This window comes from Neovison vison, chromosome 8 (assembly GCF_020171115.1).
Source record: "Neovison vison isolate M4711 chromosome 8, ASM_NN_V1, whole genome shotgun sequence".
Lineage (NCBI taxonomy): Eukaryota > Metazoa > Chordata > Mammalia > Carnivora > Mustelidae > Neogale > Neogale vison.
In genome coordinates this window covers 4,488,843-4,512,579 of record NC_058098.1, presented here as the reverse complement: position 1 = coordinate 4,512,579, position 23,737 = coordinate 4,488,843, and the positions used below count along the sequence as shown (strand labels likewise).

At 45.3% G+C, this 23,737-nt stretch overlaps 1 protein-coding gene across 1 annotated transcript in view; it reads left to right on the top strand.

The window, feature by feature from the left end:
- The first annotated feature begins 4,201 nt into the window (after positions 1–4,201).
- Positions 4,202–23,737, top strand: part of VAPB (VAMP associated protein B and C) — a 51,709-nt gene continuing 32,173 nt past the window's right edge. The window contains exon 1 of the mRNA XM_044262765.1: positions 4,202–4,450. Coding sequence (XP_044118700.1) covers positions 4,393–4,450 — 58 coding nt within the window. The 5' untranslated portion in view covers positions 4,202–4,392. The remainder of the gene's footprint in view (positions 4,451–23,737) is intronic.

The following is a 23,737-nucleotide window of genomic DNA, read 5'->3' as shown; positions in this document are numbered from 1 at the left end:
TCTAGCAGCTTTGGTTTTCACCCTTGTTGGAAATCATACCCCAAATTTAATTAGGCAGGTTGAAGAATTATGACCTTCACAGATCTTCCAATGCACTTCATAGATTTTCCAAAATCTCAAGCGGTACATGTGGATGTCTACTTTGTCTGGCCGAGCTGTCACCTGAGAGCACAAATGTACCCTCACCAGCAGCTGGGGGCCAGGGACACACATGGCGGAACTGGGCTGCGGGAGAAGGAGGTGTGGGAGGGAGGGATGTGGATGCCTCTCAGTGAGATGATACCTGCGTCCCATGTGAGCGCCCGCTCCAGTGCGTCCTCGGGAGCAGCGGCTCGCAGGGCTCAAGTGGACCAGGTGACACAGTTTGCCGATGACAGTCCTGCTCGCCGGCTGTGCCACTGCTCACTCGCTGGGTTTGTTTATGAAGTGGCCATGGTGTCAGATGTGATTCTCGTGGTGGGCCTGAGAACACGGACTTCCCTCCTCCAGCAGACCTGGCCACTGTCATTGCCGAGTGCCCCAGGTGACGACCGTGGAGACCAGCCCTCACACCTCAAATGGCACCATTTCCTGGCGGAGGGACGGAAGCTAAAGCCAGCGTTAGAAATGGCCAACGTGACCACTGAGACATGCTAAAAAAACCAAAACCAAACCAAACCAGAACAAAACAAAATAGGACTAATAGACTTAGAAAAACAAAACAAAACAAAAAAACCAAAAACTGAAATGAAAAATTCCTGGAACAGGTTTATCAGGGGCCTAAAGGAAAATGAGTGACTGGAGGGGAGGTCTGAAGAAATATCCATGATACAGGATATAAAAATGAGAGATCCAGCTATGACAGAGAAGTAAAGAGATACGGAGAATGATATGTTTTACAGACTTCTCTCTGTTTCTCTTTCTCTCTCTCTTTAGCACAGCCCATGGTAATAAATGTACTTTATTTGTGACTCGCTATGCAGATATATGTATAAGTATGTTAATAAATACAACTGAAAAGTTTTATGAAATAATACAACACGGTCTGATGTCTGCTATTTATTTTCTTTCTCAGTGCTGGTAACAACCTACTAAATTGATTTTATAAGTCACTCTTGGGAAACAACCTAGAGTTTGAATAACATGGGTTGAATAAACTACTAGTCAGACTTCCAGAAGAAAAGAGAAAGAACGAGGCTGGGGCAATATTTAAAGAAGATGTTGTCACACATACTCCAGTATGGATGAACCTGGAGGACGTTATGTTAAGTGAAATTCGGCAGATACAAAAGGACAAATAAATACGGTATGATTCCACTTCTGTGAGGTTTCTAGAATACTCAAATTCACAGAGTCAGAAGGTAGAGTAACCCCTGGTTACTAGGGGTTGCAGGAAGGTGGAATGGGGAGATATTGTTTACTGGGTGTGGAGTTCCAGTTTTGCAAGAGGAAGACTTCTGGAGATGGATGGTGGGGAGGGTTGCCCTATAGTGTGAATGTATTCCATACCACACGGGTAAGGTTACCTCTATTACTAGGTAAGCTAGTCAAGTATATGTTCTGTGTATCTTACAACAATAAAATACAATGTTTAATGTGGTCTGAGAATTTTCCAGAAGGATGAAATATACCGAACAACAAATGCAGAACACCCTAGAATTCAAGCAGGCTAAGTGCTATGTAGACTATAGACTGAAGGTTTATATTCTCCCGCTCATTCCTCTATGGAAACCTCATTCCCCCAGTGGAAGGTGTTGGGAGGTGGGGCGCGTAGGAGAAACTTTGGTCGTGAGGGCGAAGCCCTCATGAAGAGGACTACAGCCCTTGGAGAGAAACCCCAGAGCACAGGAGAATGGTAGGCTGTGAACCAGGATGTAGGGTCTCACCAGACATGGAGTCTGCCAGTGCTTTGGTCTTGGACTTCCTGGTCTCCCGAGCCGTGAGAAAAAAATGTTGTTACTTAAGCTATCCATTCCATGGCATTTTGTTACAGCAGCCTGAATAGGCTAAGACAATAAGTAAAAGCACACATCATGGTAAAACTGCAGAACCCCAGGATAGGTGGGAAAACATATCATCCTTGAAGGTATGATGGGAAGATCGTCGTCTGAATCTCCAGTAACAACGGTAGCTGGAAATGAGTGAGTGAATGGGTATCTATGGGGTGTTGAGAGAGACCTGTCGGCTTTAGTAAACTAGCCAAAATATCTTCCAAGAACAAGAGCAAAATAAAGTCATTTTCAGATTAACAAAAACTGAGAGAGTTTGGCCCAGCAAACCCTCAATGAAATAGAATTTAAAGAATGTACACATTCTTCAGGCACATGGAATGTGATCTTAGTTGTTAAGTTCTGAGATGCAAGGAGAAAAGATGGGCAAAGAAATTGGTAACTATGTGGTTGCGTTTAAACTAACATCAATCATATAAAACAATAAAATAATGACTCATGAGATGAAAAGATTAAACCTGAAATACACCTTAATTAAGGCATATAATTTGGGGGATGGGTGTTTAGAGGTAGAGTCCCAAAGTCCTTGTATTTTAAAGAAGCATGGTAAAGACATTTTAAAAATTGGACTTTCGGGGCGCCTGGGTGGCTCAGTGGGTTAAGCTGCTGCCTTCGACTCAGGTCATGATCCCAGGGTTCTGGGATCAAGTCCCGCATCGGGCTCTCTGCTCAGCAGGGAGCCTGCTTCCTCCTCTCTCTCTCTCTGCCTGCCTTTCTGTCTACTTGTAATCTCTGTCTGTTAAATAAACAAAATCTTTAAAAAAAAATTGGACTTTCATAAGTACATCGCAATTTCTATGGTAATCATGAAAACAACAGAGATGGTGTATAAGAGGAAGAGAAGAGAAGGAGGGGGGAAAAATCAGCCCTAAGGAAGAAAGGCGAGGAAAAAGAAAAAAAAAAAAAAAGACATGGCAAATAGCACAAAATAAGGTGGTAGAAATAAATGCAGACATATTAGTAAATATAATAAGTGTAAATGTACCAAATGCTCTAGCTAAAAGACAAAGATTATCTTTAGGAAAACTTATTCATTATGAAAAAATTCAAGTATACCGAAAAGTAGAAAGAATAGGACATAGAATACCCAGATGCCAACCACCGTAGAGTCAACATTAACTACCTGCTGTTTGTTTTCTCTCTGTAGATGTAGAAGATGATTAGAGCACATGTATTTTTTAAAATATTTATTTATTTATTTGAAGGAAAGAGAGAGAGCAAGCGAGAGCGCGCAAACACGCAAACACACACTAGGTGGGGGGAGGCACAAGGGAGTCTTAGACAGACTCTGTGTGAGCGGGGGCTTTGTGTCATGACTCTGAGATACCACATGTGCTGAAATCAAGAGTTGGTCACTTCACCACTGAGCCACCCAGACTCCCCTTAATAATACATACTTTACAAACATTACATAATGACATACTATTTAAGCAGCAATAATGATGTAATGTTCACTTCGGAGGCCAAGCAGATTTGGGTTCCCAGCAATTTTTAATTACAGTTTATTTGTGTGGTTATTTTTTCAGAGGCTGGCTCTCCAGCAGGCTCTAGTGAGAGGATCGGAACCAGGTCCATTTCTCTGATCATTGTATTTGTAAATGTTTGTTGCGTGGATGAGTAAAGGATGCAGCATAGTGCTTGCTACGTAGTAAACATTTGATAGAGAGTAGCTTTCATTACATTCCATGGTGCTATTACTGAAAGTGTTCAGCAGAGTGGCACAAAAGCAGCAAGAAATAATTGGTAGCTTCCTGTGTATTGTTTGAACACGTCACGTTGCCTAGCACACACCATTCACTTATAAACATGCTTATGATAAAACTTTATCATTCACAGTCTCTGCCAGTGCCTGGCACTACGTAAGCAAGGGCAAAGTGGAATTTTCTTCTTTTTATTATTATTGACTAAAGCACTTTAACAACGGCTGGCCCCCACGGCCCTGAGTAAATAACCTTCGAGACGACAGTCCTCACTTTTGAGCATCCCAGACGGCCCCGCCTCCAGAGCTGCACGACGCCCCGCCCCCTGCCCGCGTAGCCCCGCCCTTCGGCCCGCGCCGCGCCTGCGCAGAGCTCCGGGAGGGAGCTCCGCGCGCAGCTTCCCGCCGCCCGAGCGCGCGCAGGGCCGAGCCGGCCAGCCCGCTGCGTGCGTGCGTGCGTGCGTCGCTGCGTGCGTGCGTGCGTGCCGTGCGCTCGCCGGGCACCGCGGCCTCGCCCTCGCCCTCCGCCCCTGCGCCTGCACCGCGTAGGCCGTCCCCCCCCCGCGCGCGCACCCCGTAGACGACCCCCGCCCGCGTCCCGGCCGGCCCCCCCTTTCTACATTTAAAGGGGGCGCAGCATTCGCCTCCTGCCTCAGGTGACCTCTCAGGGGGTCCCCCGGCAGAGGTGCCCCGCCGCTGAGGAACATGGCGAAGGTGGAGCAGGTCCTGAGCCTCGAGCCGCAGCACGAGCTCAAATTCCGAGGTAAGCCGGAGGCCCGCCATGTTCGGCCGCGGGCCCGGCCCGGTCGCCCCGCGCCCCCGCCCGCGCTCGCAGGCACCGGCGGCGCGGCGGTGACGTGGGTGCCCGCCCGGCCCGCGGTCCCCGCCCCGCCCCGCTCGACGGCGCGCCCGCCCTGCGCTCCGAGCCCGTCGGGTCGCCGGGCGTCCTGGGCCCGCGCCTCGCCCCCAGGCTCCCCGCGCGCTCGCGCCGGGCCCTCGAGGCCCTGGGAGCGGTCACCGTCCAGTCGGGGGGGGAGGTCCTCGGGCCGAGCTCACGCCGCCCTCCGCGGGGCCGCTCCGGGGCCGCCTCCTCCGGGCGGGACACCTGCAGTCGTCCCCCGTCACACCTGCGTTCCGCGGCGGCGGGGCACTCACGCCGCTCAAAGGACCGTTTTACGCACTTGTTTACTGCGTTCCTGCAGGAGAAGGGAAACTCCATGAGGACAGGACCTGGCCGTTGGTCTGCCAGGTGCCCAGCACACTTCAGGAGCCCAGTGAACATCTGCTGCACAAGCGAATGGAAGCGCTCCCGCAGCTGTGATGGGCTGGCCTCCTGCTGCCCGTGGCCCACTTTCGTGCGGCTGGGGCATGCGGGGGGCCGCTGGGGCGGAGGTCCTTCCCCCTGCCAGAGCAGCCTGGACCCAGAGTCAGGGCAGCCCAGTGTGCCACCTGTGCTGGTGGCAAGCCAGGGCCCTCCGGGAAGTGCAGTTTTATACTTTTTATGGTTTTCTCCCCTGTCTTCCCCACTGAAGTGCCAGCGTCAAGGGGCAGTGGGGACCACGTCAGACTTTCCCAGTTTTTTAAAGACATGTTGAGTAACCGTGTAGAAGGTATGTGCTTGGCACTGGAGAGACAAGGAATGACTAAGAGACAAGTCCCCTGGCATCATGAGCTTACCTTCTCCTGGGGGAGGCTGGTTGGGGGGCAGATCTGCAAACGAGAATATTTCAGGTAGTGGTAAGTTCAGTGAAGGAAGTACAACAGCTGATGTGATGAGAGTATTCTTAGCGTGGGATGGCCGGGTCTGCAGGGACCGCGGGCACTTGGCCCTCAGCAGGTGCTCGGTAATGTCTGTGGGATGAGTGCTGGCCAGAGTTTATATGTATTGGCAGGAGTAGTATAGGGAAACTTACCCAAAGTTACCCAGTTGGCAATGTGGCACATTTGAACTCAGACTTTAGGGCTCACACTCTTCAACAATTATGCTGTCTGACCCCTGGAACATAATCCAGATCTGTGGCTGTCACTTTGCCTCCTGAAGTAACAATGTGAAATGCCTCCAAATGGTATAAATAACTAAAGGTTTTCCAGTTAAAACAAACAAAAAACCCCCACAGACCTAACCAGATTGTAGCTCTATGACAGTACTTTGGCTTGGGTGATGTTCTCATGGCCTTCTCGTAGAGCAGCCAGCCTGGGAAAGGAATCCAGGTAGCGAAAGTGAGGGTGGAGGGCGACGGTTTCCACTTGAATTACCCAAAGTTCTCTACCCCAGAAGCATGGTTGAGCCACTCCTGAGTACTGGCAACTTTCATTCATTTAGTTCACAAACATTTACTGAGTGCCTGTTCCACGTGTCCGATACTAGGGAAGACAGATTACATTCTCCCTCAACCCTCCACCCCAGAACTTAAGTCTCAGGAAGGAGGCACATGACAGAATCCTCCAGGACAGTGCAGTGATAGAGGGTAATCACAGTGCTTGGAGAGCAGTAAGGTCAGTTCCTAAAAAGGTGTCATTTGAGCTGAGTTTAAAAGTCAAAGGAAACGGACTAAAAGAAGAAATGGTGGGGAGTATGTCAGGCGGAGGAAATCCCACGGATGGAGGCAGGAAGACTGAGGTGACTGATGCCCCTAGTAGTTCTGAACGACAGCAGCAAAGAGCCTTTGTTGGGGTTGCAAGGCAAGGTAGGAGGTGAGGCCAGCTAGCAGATAGGAGTACGATCCAAGGCCTTCTGTGCACAGACGCAACCAATATCCAAGTTCAAATTGTGTTTCTTTTCCTTAGCTAGAGTTTCCTTCATTGATACCCACCCGCCAGTACATACACTCCTCTAATATTATTTTATGGGAAGAGGTACTGACTTGAGAAAACTAAAGTTTTGGTACCAGTTCTTTCACGTAAGGATGTTTGACTTAGGGCTGCCAGCTTCATTCCTCAAGGTCGGGTCATTCTTCAGTCCATGGGGATGGAACTTGCATCTGCTTTGCCCCCTGTGGGAAGTTTTGTAGGAGTGATAGTGTGGCTGTCCAGCCCCTTTGTAAATGCACAGCATTAGACAGAAATTGGTGGTTGTATTGAGACAGCTGGTTTCATCATTCAGCTCCTTGACCTGAGGGGTAAAGCAGAGAATTGTGATCTTGCTGTCACTGGGTTGGCCAAAATAATGATGGCCAAAGTCACTGGATATTTTTGTTAGGAAAGTGTTCCAAGAGAAGTCATGGTGTCAAACTGTTGAAAGCTGTTGGCTCCTGACTTGAGGAGAGGCCTCTGCAGGCATATGTAAACTGCTTTATGAGATGGTTTATTTGTTTCAAACTGAGCGCTAAGACAAAGCAGAATAGAGGCTCGGTACTCTGCTTGCTGTGTAGAGTTCATTCATTTTAGGATGAGAGTTGCCACGTATAACTGATCTCTTCCAAGTTACTCATGGTGACGACTCTGACTTCAGGTAGTTCACTTAGATGAACCAAACCTGCGAGCTAACTTGGTAAGAAGGCAATAATTAAAACGTCTAAAATAATGCAACTTACCATCTAAAGGAAAAAACTTAATTATGTTTTAAAGGGAAAAAAAAGAAGCATCTTTCAAATGCAGCTAAAGATGATATGGGGTTCTATATGTTGGATTCTTTTTCATCTTGGGCATATTGTGTGCTTATGTTGAAGTTAAGGATGTCACGGAGGAAAAGCGAACGCAGACTTATGTGACTTTGTTCGGACTGCTAGAAGGTGCCAGGCTGTATTGTGTTAAGTATCAGAAAAGAAGCATGACACCGTGCCATGTGGCCTGGTGAAATAGTACCAGCTCTTCGGGGGGCGGGGTGCTTCTGAAGGAGTTAAAGGTCTTTGGAAACCTTTGAAAAGTTTGTTTGCGGGCGTTACTCTTTCTGTTGCCCTCACATCTTCCAAGGCCTAGCCCTTCCTTTCCCTTGCATCTTCTGACCCGGAGGTTCCACTTGTTGCCCAGCTCAAAGACAGCGCTCTGAGTGAGTCACTTTCAGTGCATTTTGTGTCTGTTCTGTTCTTTCTCCTCTCTGTCCGCTCCCGTCAGAGTCCATCTGTGGTAAATAGTATGTCTTGTGTTTTTTTTGGTCGTTGTCCGAGACCCAATCCTTCTTCACATTCTGGCACCCCCTTCTGCCCATGAGGCGGTCACGTGAGTGCTGGTCACGTGCGAGTGGGCTGTCAGCGTCCTCATGAGCTGATTAGTTGAGGTTTAAACCCACTGTGGACCTTTGCTTTATTCTGAGACGAACCCAGTGGCCTTCAGGACGTCTTACTGTTGGTCAGTAGGGATAGCACCAATGGATGGGTGTGGTTGATGACCACTTTGGGGAGAAAATAAGAACTCGGGTGCTGAAGACGGAGGTCAGGTTAGTGATACTCTCTTGTGTGTGAGGAAAGCATGCTTGGAATCATTAGTTCACTCCCTTAAGTTAATGTGTAATTTAATATTGTTTAGGAAGCTAAAAAATATAAAACCCTACAGATAGAGTCCGTTCTGTGCAGTAATTATCTTTCAGATGCTAAGTACAGCATTAATTCTTTAGCTTTAGTGTAGCACTGATTTCCTTAACATTTCATGAGCACATAGACCAGACTGTGTTTTACAGCACAACAAAATGTCAGCAGTGTGCTTAAGACTCTTTATGGTAGTGGTTTAAATCCATCCTGAATAGATTATCTTCATTTATTTAATTATTAACCAGCTTGCTCATCAAAAGCAAGTGGCATTAAACTTACTAAGCTTTAATCAAACTTAAATCTTCTTAGATTGTCCTGTTTACTTCTGAGTTTATGTTCCTGGGAGAAAAATGTGAATCAAAAGTTAATAAAAGTTTCTTTTATAAATAAAATAAATAAATAAATATAAATAAATAAATATAAATAAAATAAAAGTTTCTTTTATTCACTCGCTTACTTCTCTTCTTCACAGTTAACTCCTTAGGGGGAGAAATGGGTGGATGTGGCCATGGGCTGTTCCAGAAACATCTGGAAAGTGGTGACAGTTCCTTGACAAGTATGATTGTGACATGTACCATAGTTCTCTTCATGATTGCCTGGTAGTAGCTTTGCATCCGTGTGTGGCTTTATTAAAATAAGTCTGAATGGATGCTCATCAAAGGGGTGAATTCTTAAATATTATTAACATTGTCCTTTATTTATTAAAATTATATAGCATTCTTTTTTCCAGTGCTGAGGAGAAAATACTGAGAACTTTGAGCCTGCAGTATTACCACTTGGTAGTTGAAAATTAGGGGAGGAATCAAGGGAGTAAACTCTTCTGGTTATCACTTAAGTACTACCCTTAGACTCAAATTTTAAGACCTGAAACTTGAATTTTTACATAAGGGATTACCTCCGAGATTGGTTCATCCATCCCCTGTTTGTATTTGAAAAATTTGCCGTCTGAAGGATGACCATGATTTGGAACAAACGAGCACAGCTTTCAGCAAGATGACAAGAAAGATGAACACAGGGAGCGCTGAGTTCCATTAGTCAAGACAAGGTTGCCATAGAGTGTCTTTAATAAAATAAAATAAAAGCCTTCTGCGCAGTTATTTTGCAGCAGGGATTGTGTTAAAAACAAAGTCACATTATGGTTTCCAGACTGGCTTCCTCGTTTTCTGTCATTTTCGGCCCCTTTCAGACTGTCATCAGCTTAGCACATCTAGGATTGCTTTGGCCCTTGCTCACTGGATCTGTGCTGCCTTTGAAGTTTTTACCTGAGACCTGGGCTGCTGGCTTTACAAAAACAAGAGTTGTTTAAAGAGCTTTGTTTATGGAAACAAAGTTACTGAACTTGACAGACATTTTAAGATTATTTAAAAAAAAATCAATGTGGCAAAAAAGTATATCTAGACCATCTCTTTCTCAAAATGTTAAATGTGTTAACAGAAGCCGTTGATGTCTAGATACAATGCCTTAAAGTGCTTTAGCATTTTCTGCCTCACATGGAAAAGAATAATCATTGAGAAAATGCCATAGTTCCATGGGAAACAGTCTTGAAGTGCTTTCTTTTAATAACATTTTAGCATTAATTGCACAAAAGTGTAAAGCTGTGGAAACTCCTGCTTAGAATTTTCCTTTATCCTTTCAGAGGCTTGTCGTCGGGTTTTGACTGGTGGCTTAGTATTTCTTTTCATTAGTGTTAGATAATGTCTGCAGTTAGACCTCTGGCTTGGGTGTTTGTGTACACGGCCATCCGGGTACCTCAAGTATGGCCCGTGGGTACACATTCCTACCCATAACTCATTGTGTGTTTGCATTAGTATGCATGGGCAATTCGGCAAGCTCCTACAACATTAGCCTATCTGCGAAGGGTGGTTAGGGAAATAAATATTTTGGAGGAGAGAGAGAGACTGTTGTTTGTGTCTTTTGGATTGTACTTGAAGGCAGTGGAGTGGACCCCTGGACCATTTGTCTAGATTTGACAAATGGTGTGGCTTGGGACCTTTAGAGCTGAGCTGCTCAGATCGTCTCTACAGGCTGGAGGGCGCGCAGAGAATGGAGTGGAATAGAAAGCTGGACCTAGGGAGTGGGAGCGGAGGGTTTAGTTGTACGGGGCCCAGTGGTAGACTCCCCCTGGGTTGGATCTGGAGCTCAGAGCAGGAGCTGTGGTGGTGTGTTGAGGTTCATTTGGAAAGAAGAGGTAGGGGAAGAATGAACATTTCTAGAAGATAGATGTTTAATTTCCAGACGGTAGTCCACAAAGTGTAGGGACTGTTGTAGATGTTTTTTGTTCTTTATCTTGTTTAACCTGTGGCATAATCCTGTAAGGTCAGTTACTCAGTCGTTAGACACCTGGCCTCTGAATGAGGTTATAGTGGTACGTGGGGGTGCATGGGTTTAACCCTGGTGTCTAGCACCAAAGCCCATTTCTTTCCAGTATATCGCTGTCATTTCTTCAGTGTGAACTTACAAAGGGGTTCATTCTTGGACGACGAAGGCAGAAAATTCATAACCATTAAGAAAGTATTAGTTGCTGTCATTAATTAATTAATTTAAAATATTTTATTTATTTATTTGAGAGAGAACGCGTGCATGCATGTGCCGTGGGGAGGGGCAAAGGGAGAGGGAGAAGCAGACTCCCCACTGAGCAGGGAGCCTGATGTAGGGCTTGATCCCCTGACCCTGAGATAATGACCTGAGCTGAAGGTAGACGCTTGACTGACCAAGCCACTCAAGCGTTCCTCTTTGTGGATTTTTTTTAAATGGGGGGTTTTGTACCATACTCTTAAAAAAGTTCATATTGATGACGAATGCTTTGGAATCATTCTTTGGTTTACCTTGTGAGTGTTCATTTTTTATATCAGATTTTGATGGTATTTTATGATTCTGTATATTTAGAAAACATTAGCTTTCAAGTAATTTGCAGTTCTGTTATTGAGTCTTTGGATGGTGGTGTGAAATGTACATGTGATAGGGATGTCACAGGTTTGCAGGTTTGTGAAGGGGGAATTAGAGAAGTTCAAAGGGTGTTTATGAAGGTAGGAGTATCTAACATAAATGACTTTTATAGATGCCACCTTAAACTTTACAGGTAGGGCTGCAAAGCCCTTAGTCCAGAATTTTTCTGATAGGGCCCTTTCTTCAGCAGGAAGCAAACAGCGTAAGTTAATATATTACTAGGGATTTCTCAAGTGCTGGAAGAGACTAACCCAAGGTGTGTAACAAAAAGTGCTCTTTTATTCTGTGTGAGGTAGTCTGGACGTCCTTGTTCCCCCAGGGGATAACCTGCAAACTTACGAATCCGACTGGAGAGGGTGTAGAGACAGGCATAGACGTGATGATTGTGTGCATAACAGAAGGTCATCCAATTGTGAATATTTGGGGCTCCTTCTTCCTTTTCCACAACTCATCCTTTGAGGTTTTCTTAATGGACAGACAACCCCTTCTTGTCCAGTGGAATAAACAGGACTGATTCCAGGTTGGTTCTGTTACAGCCTACTGAAAGTTTCCTCTGGGCCAGGCATTGGGTTAGGGACTGGGGCAGAGTCCTGGCTGTTAATGCACCTGGCTGCTAGGTGGTAGGGGGGAAGGAGACAGTGGGGACAGGACACTTAGGTGTTGTCCCCAGTTGGGGGCCTAGAAAAAGCTGTGTTCTTTGGGATTTCAATCTCACGGAAAGGAGGCATGTGAGATGTTATGACTCAGTGGGCTTATACTGTGTGCTAGGCATTTTTCTAAACTTGCTCATTTATTTAATTCTAACGACAGGCCTAGGGAGTAGACAGTTAGATTCAGGTTCATGAACCTGCATTAGAGGTGGAGCTGGGTTTGGAACCAAGGTCTGTCTGACTACAAAGCCCATGTCCGTTATCACCATGTCGGCACCATTTCTTCCCTTAAATCATGGGTTGGGGCATGGCTGACTATGAAGGCCCTAGATTTTCTGATTTATTATATTGTTAGGAAGATGAAAGAAGGACTGGAAATAGGACAGTGGGAATCCAGAATAAGTGAAAGAGAAATGAGGGAAAAAGAAAAGAACAGTACTGGACCGTAATTGTAATCCAGTAATGACTTCCGTGGCATCTCTGGTAGGGCTGCCACAGAGTACAGGGTTGTTCTGTAACTTGAGAGCGGCTGACTTTCCTGACTCTACCACTTCTTTTTTCCCTTAAGGACTTCTATTCTAACTCGATGACTTCTGATTGTGTCATTAATTTATTGGTGTTGAAAATTACTTGCTAATGTCGCTATACCTTCCCTTTTGCCTACTGGAAGTCCTTTGTTTTCTTAGTGCCTGGAGACCCCAGATGATGTCACTTGACTGGGACAAGTGTAGCCTTTAGTTTCACCATTCAGCAGTAGAGAGAAGGTAAGACAAAGGAATGGTACCTATCTCAGAAATCCTGTTATCACCGTCTCCGGTTTATTTTCTATTATTTTTTAAAAAGATTTATTTATTCATTGCGGGGGGAGGGAGGAAGGTCAGAGGCTTATTTGAGGGAGAGAAAGAGAATCTCAAACAGCTCCACGCTAGCACAAAACCAGAAGGTCTCAATCCCACGACTCTTGAGATCATGTCCTGAGCTGAAACCAAGAGTCAGACACTTAACTGACTGCCCCAGCTAGGCGCCCCACCATCTCTGGCTTAGAATTGAGAGAACGTAGGCCCCAGACTTGGCGAAAGGTGTAATTTGTACTGAAGTCTTTCAGCCTGCAAAGCATGTGTGCCCGTTATTACAAAGGGAGACTTTGTGCCTGCCCTTGCTGTCACTTGGAGACCCTCAGCTGGGATCACTGGCTTTGATTTCGTCTTCTGTTGGGGGAGGACGCTTGAACTGAACATCTCTTGCTGTTCCTTTCAGCTCTAGCCTTGAGAATGTGCGATTAAAGTTTATTTTAGCTGAAGAAAAGAGGTGGAAAGCTCCTTGAAGGCAGAAACTGGGGCTTGTATTTCCCATAGAATCCACTAGTGCTTTGTACTGTCAGGCACCTGAATATTTAATTAACAAACCCTCTTTTCCTGTTTAAAAGCTCATTCCATTGACCTTTCCTGAGGATTCTTGGGGATAGTCTCATCTAGTTTTTTCTGCTCTCCTCAAATTGTGTATCATTTGCATATTTTGTTTATGCCTTACTCTCGGGTGCTTCATTTTTTAACTGCTTTATTTTTTCTTCTAGAATGCAAACTCCTTTAGGTTCTGTTTCTTTAGTTTTTCCCAGTAGTGACTAACAGGATGTATCTTCTTGTTTTTCCAGGTACTTTTTAAGGACCACCCTGCCCCTAGTTTTGGGGAGCAGTTTTAGACTCAAAGTAAAATAAACAGTAAGGTAGAGGTTTTGTCTATACCCTTTGTTCCCACGTGCATAGCCTCCCCGGTTGTCAGTGTCCCCTAGCAGAATGGTACATCTGTTATGACTGATGACCCGTCACTGTCACCCACAGCACGCCGTGGTCAGTAGGGTTCGCTCTCAGTGTCAGCTGCCTTTGGGTTTGGACACATGCATGGTGACGCGTGTCCACCATCATCATATCATACAGAGTATTTTTGCTGCCCTCAAAATCCTGTTCTCCACCTAGTCACCCCTCTCTCCTCTACAACCCCTGGCAACTACAGATCTTTTTACTGTCCCCGTAGTTTTTTCTTCTTCAGAATGCCACAGAGTTGGAATTGGGCAGACTGTAGCCTTTTCAGACGAATATCTTTCACTTAGTAATGAATGTATTCTTTTCTTATCCTTTTCTTCTGCTAACTCCAAAGAAAGGATACAACTGTGAACATGGTCATCTTTTAGTGCTTGGTATGACCGTTTGAAATAAAAGCATATGTAAGAATAAAAAGAGTGATCTGCTGAAAAAAACCAGAGGTTTGTCCTTGTGGAGGCTTATTTGAATTCTCATTCTGCTGGTTGAATTGATTTGTCGGCGTATAAATGTATCCTGATGGACTGCTCTGAGATCTAAATCCGTGCTTTTTGACCTTTTTAAAGTCAGACACTGCTTTACTAATTGGATGAAGGAAAGCCATGAATCACTCCTTAGAGAATCTGCAGGTGTCCTCATTCAGAACTTCCTCCTGTGATTTGGGGACAGAAGGATCACAGTTAGCGTGGGTGTCTAGCTGACCTCTAATCTCACTCAGAACAGCAGAGGTGGAAGGAACATGAGAGGTCATTTAGAGAAGTCCTGAGAAAACTTCCAACGTTCATTTGAGTCGTCTTATTTTATATTGTCACTAGGTGTTAAATGACTGCCTGTGCTGCCTTTTCCCTTCAAAGCAAGATCATTTCTCTTTTTCCTGTACATATCCCGCTCGCTGGCCCTGAGCGCAGAGCCCGGCCAGTCAGTGGTCATCAGTAAGCCTCTGAGTGTGGTCTCTTTGACCTTAGACTGCTTCCTGAGTCCTGTTGGCCCTCTCTCCACACTCCCCGCACGTTCCCTCTGGTCCTGACAGGCTTCTGGAGATAGCACTCTTAATACTTCTTCTGAACCACCCCTGGCTCCTGCTGTTGGTGCCTACGACCCTCCTTACCACTGAGCTCCCACGCCTGTCATCTGTCTCAGTGTCCCTGGGCTTCTGGGCACCCTGTGGCGCTTACTGGTGCTACCCTGCCTCTGATGCTTTTCCTTCCCATCCCTCGTCCTTGGTGGCTTTTTCTGCCTCGCTGGCCCCTTTCGCCCACTCCTCATGGAGTCCTTTGGTGGTGCGGAGGGCTACAGGGTTTCCTTCTCTGCCTTTCCTCACTTTTCTTTCTCAGGTTCCCTCCCTCTGTCTTCACTTTTTCCCGTTGGGGGTCTCTTCTGCTGGCATTTACAGATGACCCCAGGCCTGGCCCGAGCCCATACACAAGGCTGTGGGGACCTCAAGTGCAGCAGGCCCCATACCGCCCTCCCCACTCCCTTTGCTTTTTCTCTTCCCATCTCTTCTGCAGTGATCTCTGTGAGCAGTGCCCACGTCCACACAGTTGACCAGTTCAGTGACTCAGAGAGCCCATGACTCAAATCTGCCCCTTCTTCCCTGTCCCCTCTGTGGCTGCCTCATTTCCCCCTGGATGACTGTAATAGCCTCTTGACTGGCCTTCCTGTGTGAGTCCTCTCTCTTCTCTCCATAACGAGTTTCAAATATGTAAATCTGAGCTCAGCTCTTGCTTGCTTAAAATCGTTAAATGTCTCTCCATTGTCAAAAGAAAGAAGTTTAAATTTTTAAAAAGATTTATTTATTTATTTTAGAGAGTGGGGAGGGGAGAGGAGAAGTGGGGGGAAGGGCAGATGGAGAGAGAGAAGCAGACTCCCCGCTGAGCACAGAGCCCAGTACCTGGGCTCGATCCCACGCTCGATCCCACGCTCGATCCCACGACCCTGTGATCTTGAGCTGAGCTGAAACCAGCCAGATGCTCAACCAACGGAGCCCCCCAGGTGCCCCTAAAAAAATTTTTTTTTAAGATTTTATTTTTAAGTAAACTCTACACCCAGCGTGGGCCTGGGACCTACAATCCTGAGGTCAAGAGTTGTGTACTCCACTGACTGAGCTGGCCAGGGGCCCCTGAAGTTTGAATTTTTAAACAAGACCTGGAAAATCACTTGTGCCTGTTGCCCTTGATCACCAGCATCGTCTTTGCTTCGCCTGTGTTCCAGCCTTTCTTCCTGCCTGGTCCTAGGGCTGCACAGAGGTGTCTGCCACGTAGAACGAGTGTGTTCCTCCTCCTGTCTGCTGCCCCTCCCACTTCCCTTCAGGGCTCAGCGTGGCTTCAGTTCTTGAGGTCATGTCCTGTTGCTCTCTCCACTCTCATGTGTCTGGGTCCAAACCGCCTCACCTTTCTTAGTAAGGTGTGGTTGGTTTCTTTTTTCTTTTTCTTTTTTTTTTTTTTTAAAAGATTTTAAAAAAGATTTTTTTAAAAGATTTATTTATTTATTTGACAGAGAGAGAGAGAAAGAGATCACAAGTAGGCAGAGAGGCAGAGAGAGAGGAAGGAAAGCAGGCTCCCCACTGAGCAGAGAGCCCGATGTGGGACTCGATCCCAGGACCCTGAGATCACGACCTGAGCCGAAGGCAGCGGCTTAAGCCACTGAGCCACCCGGGTGCCTAGGTGTGGTTGGTTTCTTGACTCCCTTCCTCATTCATCGAGAAGACCTTTGCCTTTTTTGGACCATGTCTTTTGTCCCCAGATTCCAGTGCCTTGCACTGTGCATGGCACATGGCAGGGTCTCCGGTCATTCGTGGTGTCTGGGTGGAAGAAGACTGAGTGAGGAGGGAAGTGGAAAGAGAGCAGGGGACTTCGTGTGGTGAGGAACGGAGAAACCCACCGGACAGCGGGAACAGCTGATCCGTGTGGACACAGCGCCTCCCACTTGGAACTATGTAAGGGTGTTCTCCCCCGTCGGGCACTTGGCTCTCTCCTGCGGACTTCTCTTCTCACCCGTCCTTGCCTCCTGTTTCGGAGCCAGAAGCAGCTTCTCACCCCGTGTTCTTTACCCATTCCTTTCCCATCACATATGGTATCTTGCGCCATTAGTCAGCCTGCGGTGGTGTCTCGGATTTCTCTTCTGCTTAACTCCCGCCCTGTGCCTACAGATAGACTGGTTTCCCCTTCCTGAGAAGAAACCGCATGCCCCCAGACCTTCCCCCACTGAAGTGAATGCCCAGTCTTCCATCACAACTAAATTTCTGGAAAGAACGAATCTCAGTTACTGGTTTACATCTTCACTGTCCTTGCAGTGCTCAGGCCTCCCCACTCCGCTGACACCATTCGTAGTTCAGCGGGTTTCTGTCTGCGACACTTACTTTTGACTCCCCTGGGGAACTGCCCACCTCTTTATCATTTATTTTATTGGGTGTTGACATTTCCTAGGCTCTGTCCTCTGTCTTCTCCATTGACGTGCCATTCTCTTTACGTTTTCTCATTAACAGTGCCTTCAGCTGTCACTTCTGCAGAGAAAATTTCCAAGTCTGTATCTCCAAGCAGGTCTTTTGATCCCTGCCTGTCTGGTTGTCATGAAAGCACCTCAGACTCCGCATTGTCCATACTGCTCCAGGATTCATCCGCGGTTCCCACGGAATGTGCCTTTTCTATCTTGGGAATGGCCCTTGCTCCGTGCTCGGTTGTCCGGAAGACCCAGACTCATCTTTCACTCCCCCTTCTTCTCCACCTCAGCACCCTCTGCACCCCTGTGCTGCTTTTATCCCCACTGCCCTATCCTGAAGGTAGGCCCTGTCACGGTCACTGCCCCATCTCCCATCCTGTTTCTGCTCCTGCCTTCTCCCCCCACCTTTCAAGATCTCCTGGGTACAATATTCAGAGCTCTTTTTCTAAAATAGAAGTTTGATCATGTCATTTCTTTATTTTAAAGCATCCATTGGCTTCCTAGATCTTACAGGTCAGCGTTCAGAATTCCTAGGCCAGGATCAAAGCCTTTCAAAATTGGGCCACACTTTTTCTTTTTTAAACAGTGTCAGCTTTCGTTTTCCATCTAAACGACTGCAGTATTTATAAGCTGTTTAGAGTAAGAAAGGCATGTGCAAATATGTCTTATTTCTGGTTTTTACTACATGTGGTCAGTGCTGTGGAGGCAATGGCTGTTTTCAGAACCCACGTCAGAAAAGAGAGACCTGGTTTTTTTTTTTAAATCTCACACCGATCTTCCTAGAATTATTTTTAATATTCTTCCTTTCATTTCCTCATGCTTCTGTGCATTTCTCAGCTTCATTCACTTCCCTCGTATCTCTCTGTGCCCCTGTGATGTCCCCTGTGAAGGCCCCACTTTGATCACACCACACACACCACATGAAGCTCTCAGCGGGGCTTCCCTGCAGCTCAAAAGGTGTTCCTTCATCTTTTCAGACTCCAGGACTTCCCTCAGTGTTCAGGCCCCCACCCTCCCTGCCCTCCTGTTTGACACAAAGCATTCTGTATTCATTTTAATGCAGCATTCAGTACAATGAGAGGTAGTGTGCAGCCCGCCAGTTCAGAGCTGAGCTCGGGGTCAGACTGGTTGGATGTGAATCCTGGACCTGTGACCTGAAAGTCACGTAACCTTGGATAAAGTCTGAAACTTCTCTGTGCCTCACAGTCTTCACTATGGGACATGTTAGCATTAAATGCGTTAACACATGTGAAGTGCTTAGAATAGAAGATCTGGCACAATTTTTTAAAAGATTTTGTTTTTCACTTTCTTTTGTGTAGTCTCTACCCACAACATGAGGCTCAAACTCATGCCCCTGAGATCAAGAGTCGTATGCTGCACTGACTGAGCGAGCCAGGCGTCCCAGACCTGGCACGATTAAATGTTAGCGAATGTCACTATCTTTGGTAATTTCTCTCTCTCTCTCTCTCCTTTTTCTTCCCAAAATATATCATCTTAGAGCCTCAATCCCAGATTCTTATTTCTTAATTCTGGATGGGTCCTGGAGTCATCTCTGTAGCTGGAGGGCTTAGCACAGCACCTGGACAGTTCATTCATCAGTTACTTATGGAATGCCTGCAGTGTGCTAAGTACTCTTCTGGATACGTGAGAGACCAAGGTGAAAAACTGAAAAAAACCTTTGCCTTAGTGAGCTCATCTCCTGGGGGGGGAAGATGGCACTAAATAAAAAACCAGGAAATATATATAACATGGTGCCAGCCAATGGGACAGTGGAAGGGGAGGGTATTGGGCACAGCGTAGAGGGGTTTGGCATTATATTAAAGGGGTTCTGTATTAAAGAGGGTGATTAGAGAAGGCCGTTGTCCCTGAGAAGGTGATATTTGAACTGAGACCTGTATCAAATGAGTGTGCAAGCCATACACACATTTGGGGGAAGAGCATTCCAGGCAGGGAGGGACAGGTGCCAGGCCCCAAGGTGGCACAGAGTTGGTGTGTTCAGGGACCAGCAAGATCGTTGAGCCTGTGGAGGAGTGATGGAGTAGTTCAGGAGATGGACTCAGAGAGAAGGAATTTTCCCGATGGGCCAGCCACAGGACAGACTTGGGATTTTGTTGTGAGATAGGAAGCCATGGAAGATTCAGAGCAGGAGTCCCTTTTTAAAAGACCACGGTGTGGGTTTAGGGAGAGTAGGCTCTGAGAGGTGTGAGATGCGTGGGTAATGGTATGTGTGCACGCTGTAAGGCTACTGCAAGAGTCTAGGCCCAGAGTGTGCGCGAGCCTGCGGCGGTGGAGAGAAGGTGGTGAGAAGCGCTCTGACTCCGGATCTCTTCTGAAGGTGGGTGTGGAGTGGGGAAGGAAGAGAGGAGTCTAGGGTAACTGCTTTTGGCCCAAGCCCCTTAGTGAGTGGTGGTTCCTTTTCCTGAGATGGGAAGTGTGGGTTTGGGGAAGGGGAGTGGGATCTAAGAGTTGTTGGGGCTTCAGATGTTTAGTACACCTGCAGGCCATGGTCATGGAGGAGGAAGGACCAGGCACGGATGTATATTTGGTTACCATTAGCCTGATAGGATACAGTATTAGAGGGAATACTTTTTTTTAATTGAGAGATTAGGTAAGCCTTTCCAAAAAAGGCGTTTGAGCAGAACTTTGGAGAATGAGTATGATTTCTAAAGGCAGAAAAAGAGGGAAATGGAAGATATTTTTCATCTCTCACAGCCTTTCTCCTTGGTCCCTGGTTGAATTTGTTTAAGCTGCTGACCTGGTTGAGACTCTCTTTTCACTGATATAGCCACTTAGGTTCTCTATTGAAAAGGAAGCCAGAGCAGGTTACATACTGACCGATAAACAACATCTGCTCTTCCTTGCTGTTCCCAAACTGAAAATGTAGGGGAACCATAGAGGAGCAGAAGGCGAGATGCGTTCTGCTTCACTCCGTGTGTCTGCTGTGAATTGGGATGTGCAGATTTTGATGTGGAAGCTTTTCATGTGCCTTCATCTTCACTAAAGATTGAACATTTGGGGGCAGTTTTTACTTCTACTGACCTTATGTCCTTGACTTGAGCTGCTAGTTTGTGACTCAGTCAAGTTAAAGCCGCAGCTACAACCACGAGGAACCGGGACTCCTTGCTGTGTTACTGCTCGAACCCCTCACTTGGGCTTAATGTCTGTCTTGACTCATCTTGCTTTGTGTGGAAAAAAATGAGCCCTGTTTTGCCACTTTCCTGTCTAGGTGGGATTTTATTTGGAGTAGAATATCGCTTATCCTTTTATTTTCATGATCACTATAATCTTGTGATTATTTTGGTCTTTTAAAGAGAGAAAAATTATTAGATGTTTATTACAATGGGATAAAGATTGTGCATTGAAGGGCACCCAGGTGGCTCAGTGGGTTAAAGCCTCTGCCTTCGGCTCGGGTCATGATCTCAGGGTCCTGGGATCGAGTCCTGCGTTGGGCTCTCTGCTCAGCGGGGAACTTGCTTCCCCTCTCTCTGCTTGCCTCTCTGCCTACTTGTGATCTTTCTCTGCGTGTCAAATAAATAAGTAAAATCTTAAAAGAAAAAAAAGATTGTGCCTTGAAAAAATTCAGGTTATTAAATGGCATAAGATGCTTTTAGAACTGAAAGATGAAATTCATACTAGTCAGGTGTACTATTACCTTAAAATAATCTTCAGCTGTTGACTCCGCCTAGTGCTGAGTATAGATAGGGTTATTCAGTTTTAGCCCCTCCGTAGTACTCGTAGCTGTTTTTCTATTTAGAAAAAAAGTATTGCATTAAAGAAAAGTAGCCATAGTGTTTCTCTCTAGAGGGAAGACTTCTAGTCTTCACAGTTCTAAAATAGACTTTGTCAAAAATTTTAGTTTTGGGTTTTTGTCTTAAATTAATGAGACCACTGTTACTTTAAACACGTTTTTGAATGATAGCCTTGGTTTTTATAAATTACACAAGAAAGGCTGTTGATGTAGCTGTACTGGCTTTAACAACTCCACAATTCAGGATTCCACTATTTTAATATATATACAGGGCATTCTGGTTAAGAAAATGACCTCAGACATTGCCTGGGTCTGACATCAACTACAGGTAGCTTTCTTTATGTGGGAAAACACTTAAGTGCAGAAAAATACAGATAATATAATAAATACCCAAATACAGAATAACTGGATGTTAATAATTTGTTAAACGTGTTTTAAATCTTTCTTTAATAAGTACATTTCACTAAGAATGTGAAGGCATGTCTGCCCATTCACCCTCCTCTCTTTCCTTCACTCCCCAGAGGGTTCGGTGTGAACCGCTTCCACTGTTGTTAGACTTCGTGCGCCGTTAGAGCCTACGTGTCCCGTAACATGCGTTTGAGACCCATCTCCTGTAGAAATAAAGGTCTGGCTAATTCTTTTCAATTGTATAGTATTCCTTCGTAAGAATATGGCATATTTGTTTTGAACAATAAATTCTTTGTGTAGTCCAAATAATAAGTGCTTATCTGTTAACACAAGCTACAGAGAGCTTTCAGTTCAAAGCGCTTCCTTGTTTCCAGCTGTGTCTTTTTCGGGTAGCTTTCCTGAGTTTGACCTTAGGCCGTGCACAGTACTGCTGTCTATTGAATTCTCAGAGTACAGTAGAGTGCTTTGTGGTCTAGCTTTCTCACCCATGGAGTTGGTGGCTGACTGACTTTTATTTCTTTCTGCTCCAAAGGAGCTAGAAGACTCAAGAGTTGAATAAACAGCCTGAAAGCTTGGTAGAGTCTGTGTCGGTGGCGCTGGCTTCTGGTGCGCCTTTGGGATCACCAATGAGTGTTCCTGGTGTTGATTCTCCTGCTCCAATAATGGGTATGACGTGTCTGTCTCCTGTGGGTATTTTATTTACTTTATTAATTTAAAGATTATTTTATTAATTGAGAGCACTTTGCATTCTAAGAGTTCTTCAGGAGCAGGATGTGTCTGCGTAGGGTTCTTTATGTGTTGTGATTTCAAAATAGAGGTACACAGTTAGGCTTTCTGTTGAAATATTGGAATCCAGTGTCTGCCATTAAAAACACATTGGTTGCAAAGGTTTATTTTTGTTTCTAAAGCATTGATCTAATGTGTGAGCTAACAATTCAATCAAGAAAATAGATTAAAAAAAAACCACAACAACTTCTCCCAGTGTCCTTACTCTTGAATTCATAGTTATTTAAGAGCTCACCCTCTTTGACTGTCTGTTACTGTGATATGTTTTTTTCAATTTTTTAGAGGGGGGCGACTTTAAACAAAATTATCGTAGAATAGTAATGATGAAAATATTATTGGCTCAAGTGAACATTTTTAATACCTTCAGCCTATATATGAACAGCATGAGTTTATCATGACTTCAGATCCCACTAATGGAGTAAGCATCTGTTTACAGGAAATGTGCCAGAATCAGAGTTGAGTTGCCTCTAAGGAAGTCTGGCGTTCACTGATGCTGTGCACACTTACTGAGCCCCTTTACTGCTTAGGGTTGAGTGTTGTGGGCTCAGGGCCTCCAGTGATGAACAGGACAGGCACAGTTTCCTCTCACATGTGGGTTGACTCTAGGGGGGCAGCAGGAGAGGAACCTATGAGGTGTCAGGTGACTGAAGTCCTGTGCTGAAGGTAGAGAGGGGGAGATTGCTGGGGAGGGGCGGCAGCAGTCTCGGGCCTCCGTTCCCCTGGCGCCCTGGTTGTGCATGCAGGGGAGATTGCATGAAGAGTAAAACCTTTGCTTGAAATAGCTAGGGTCACGGTATGGCCATTCGTTCATTCATTCAGAAATTCACTGAGTATTTTGCTTTGTGTCTGGAAGTATTCTAGATGCTCATGATTAGTAGTGAACAAGAGGGACAGAAATGTTGTTTTCCTGGAGTTTCAGTTTTGGAAGGGGAACACTTACATAAACAAGGAAAAAAATGTGAGGATTGGTGCATTGCAGATGGTTAGGGAAAGCAGGAGGCAGTAGGATACTGTAATGGAAATAGACTGCCAAGGGATAAATTGTAAAGATATCTGTAAGATATCCAACAGACTTTACTTCATGGTGTCCGTTTCTCCCCTTTCCTATATACTTTTCCCACGCACAGGATCCATTGTATTGATACCTCAAGCATGATTTTATTGTCTTAACAAAATCCATCATTAGTCCTAGGGTGCTAGAGACAGATTATTACTTTCCCAGAAGGTACTGTTTTCAGAATTTAAGTGAAATATGGTAAGTTATTTTTTGGAAGTGTTGAATAAAGGAGAGATGCTGTACCTAAATTGTGTTTGCAAAAATATAAAGGAATGCAGCTCTTTTTATGCAGAGGGAGAAAAGCTATTGTGGAGCTACTAACTTGAAGTTTCTATCTGGAAAGCTGAGACATGATAGATTATATATCAATTTGGTATATAAGTTATTTGGTAACACATATAGTTTGAGTTTCAGAGTATTGTAGCCATGTGAAGAACATATTACAAACGAAGGATGTGTATTTATTTCTAACACCAGAATTTCATGAACTCCAGATAAAGGAAAAAAAGCAATTTCTTTGCAAAGCAAAGCATCTTTCTTCATGTATATGTATGTGTGTGTGTATATATATATATTATGTTTACACGTATAAAATACATAAATATTTCAGAATTAATGTTTAGTATCAGAAATGTTGGGGGTGCTACTGGAACTTACTAATACAAAGTCCAAATACTTTTTTTCTCCTCTTTTTGGGGGGGGGAAACCAAAACTCTTTTTTTTTTTTTTTAAGA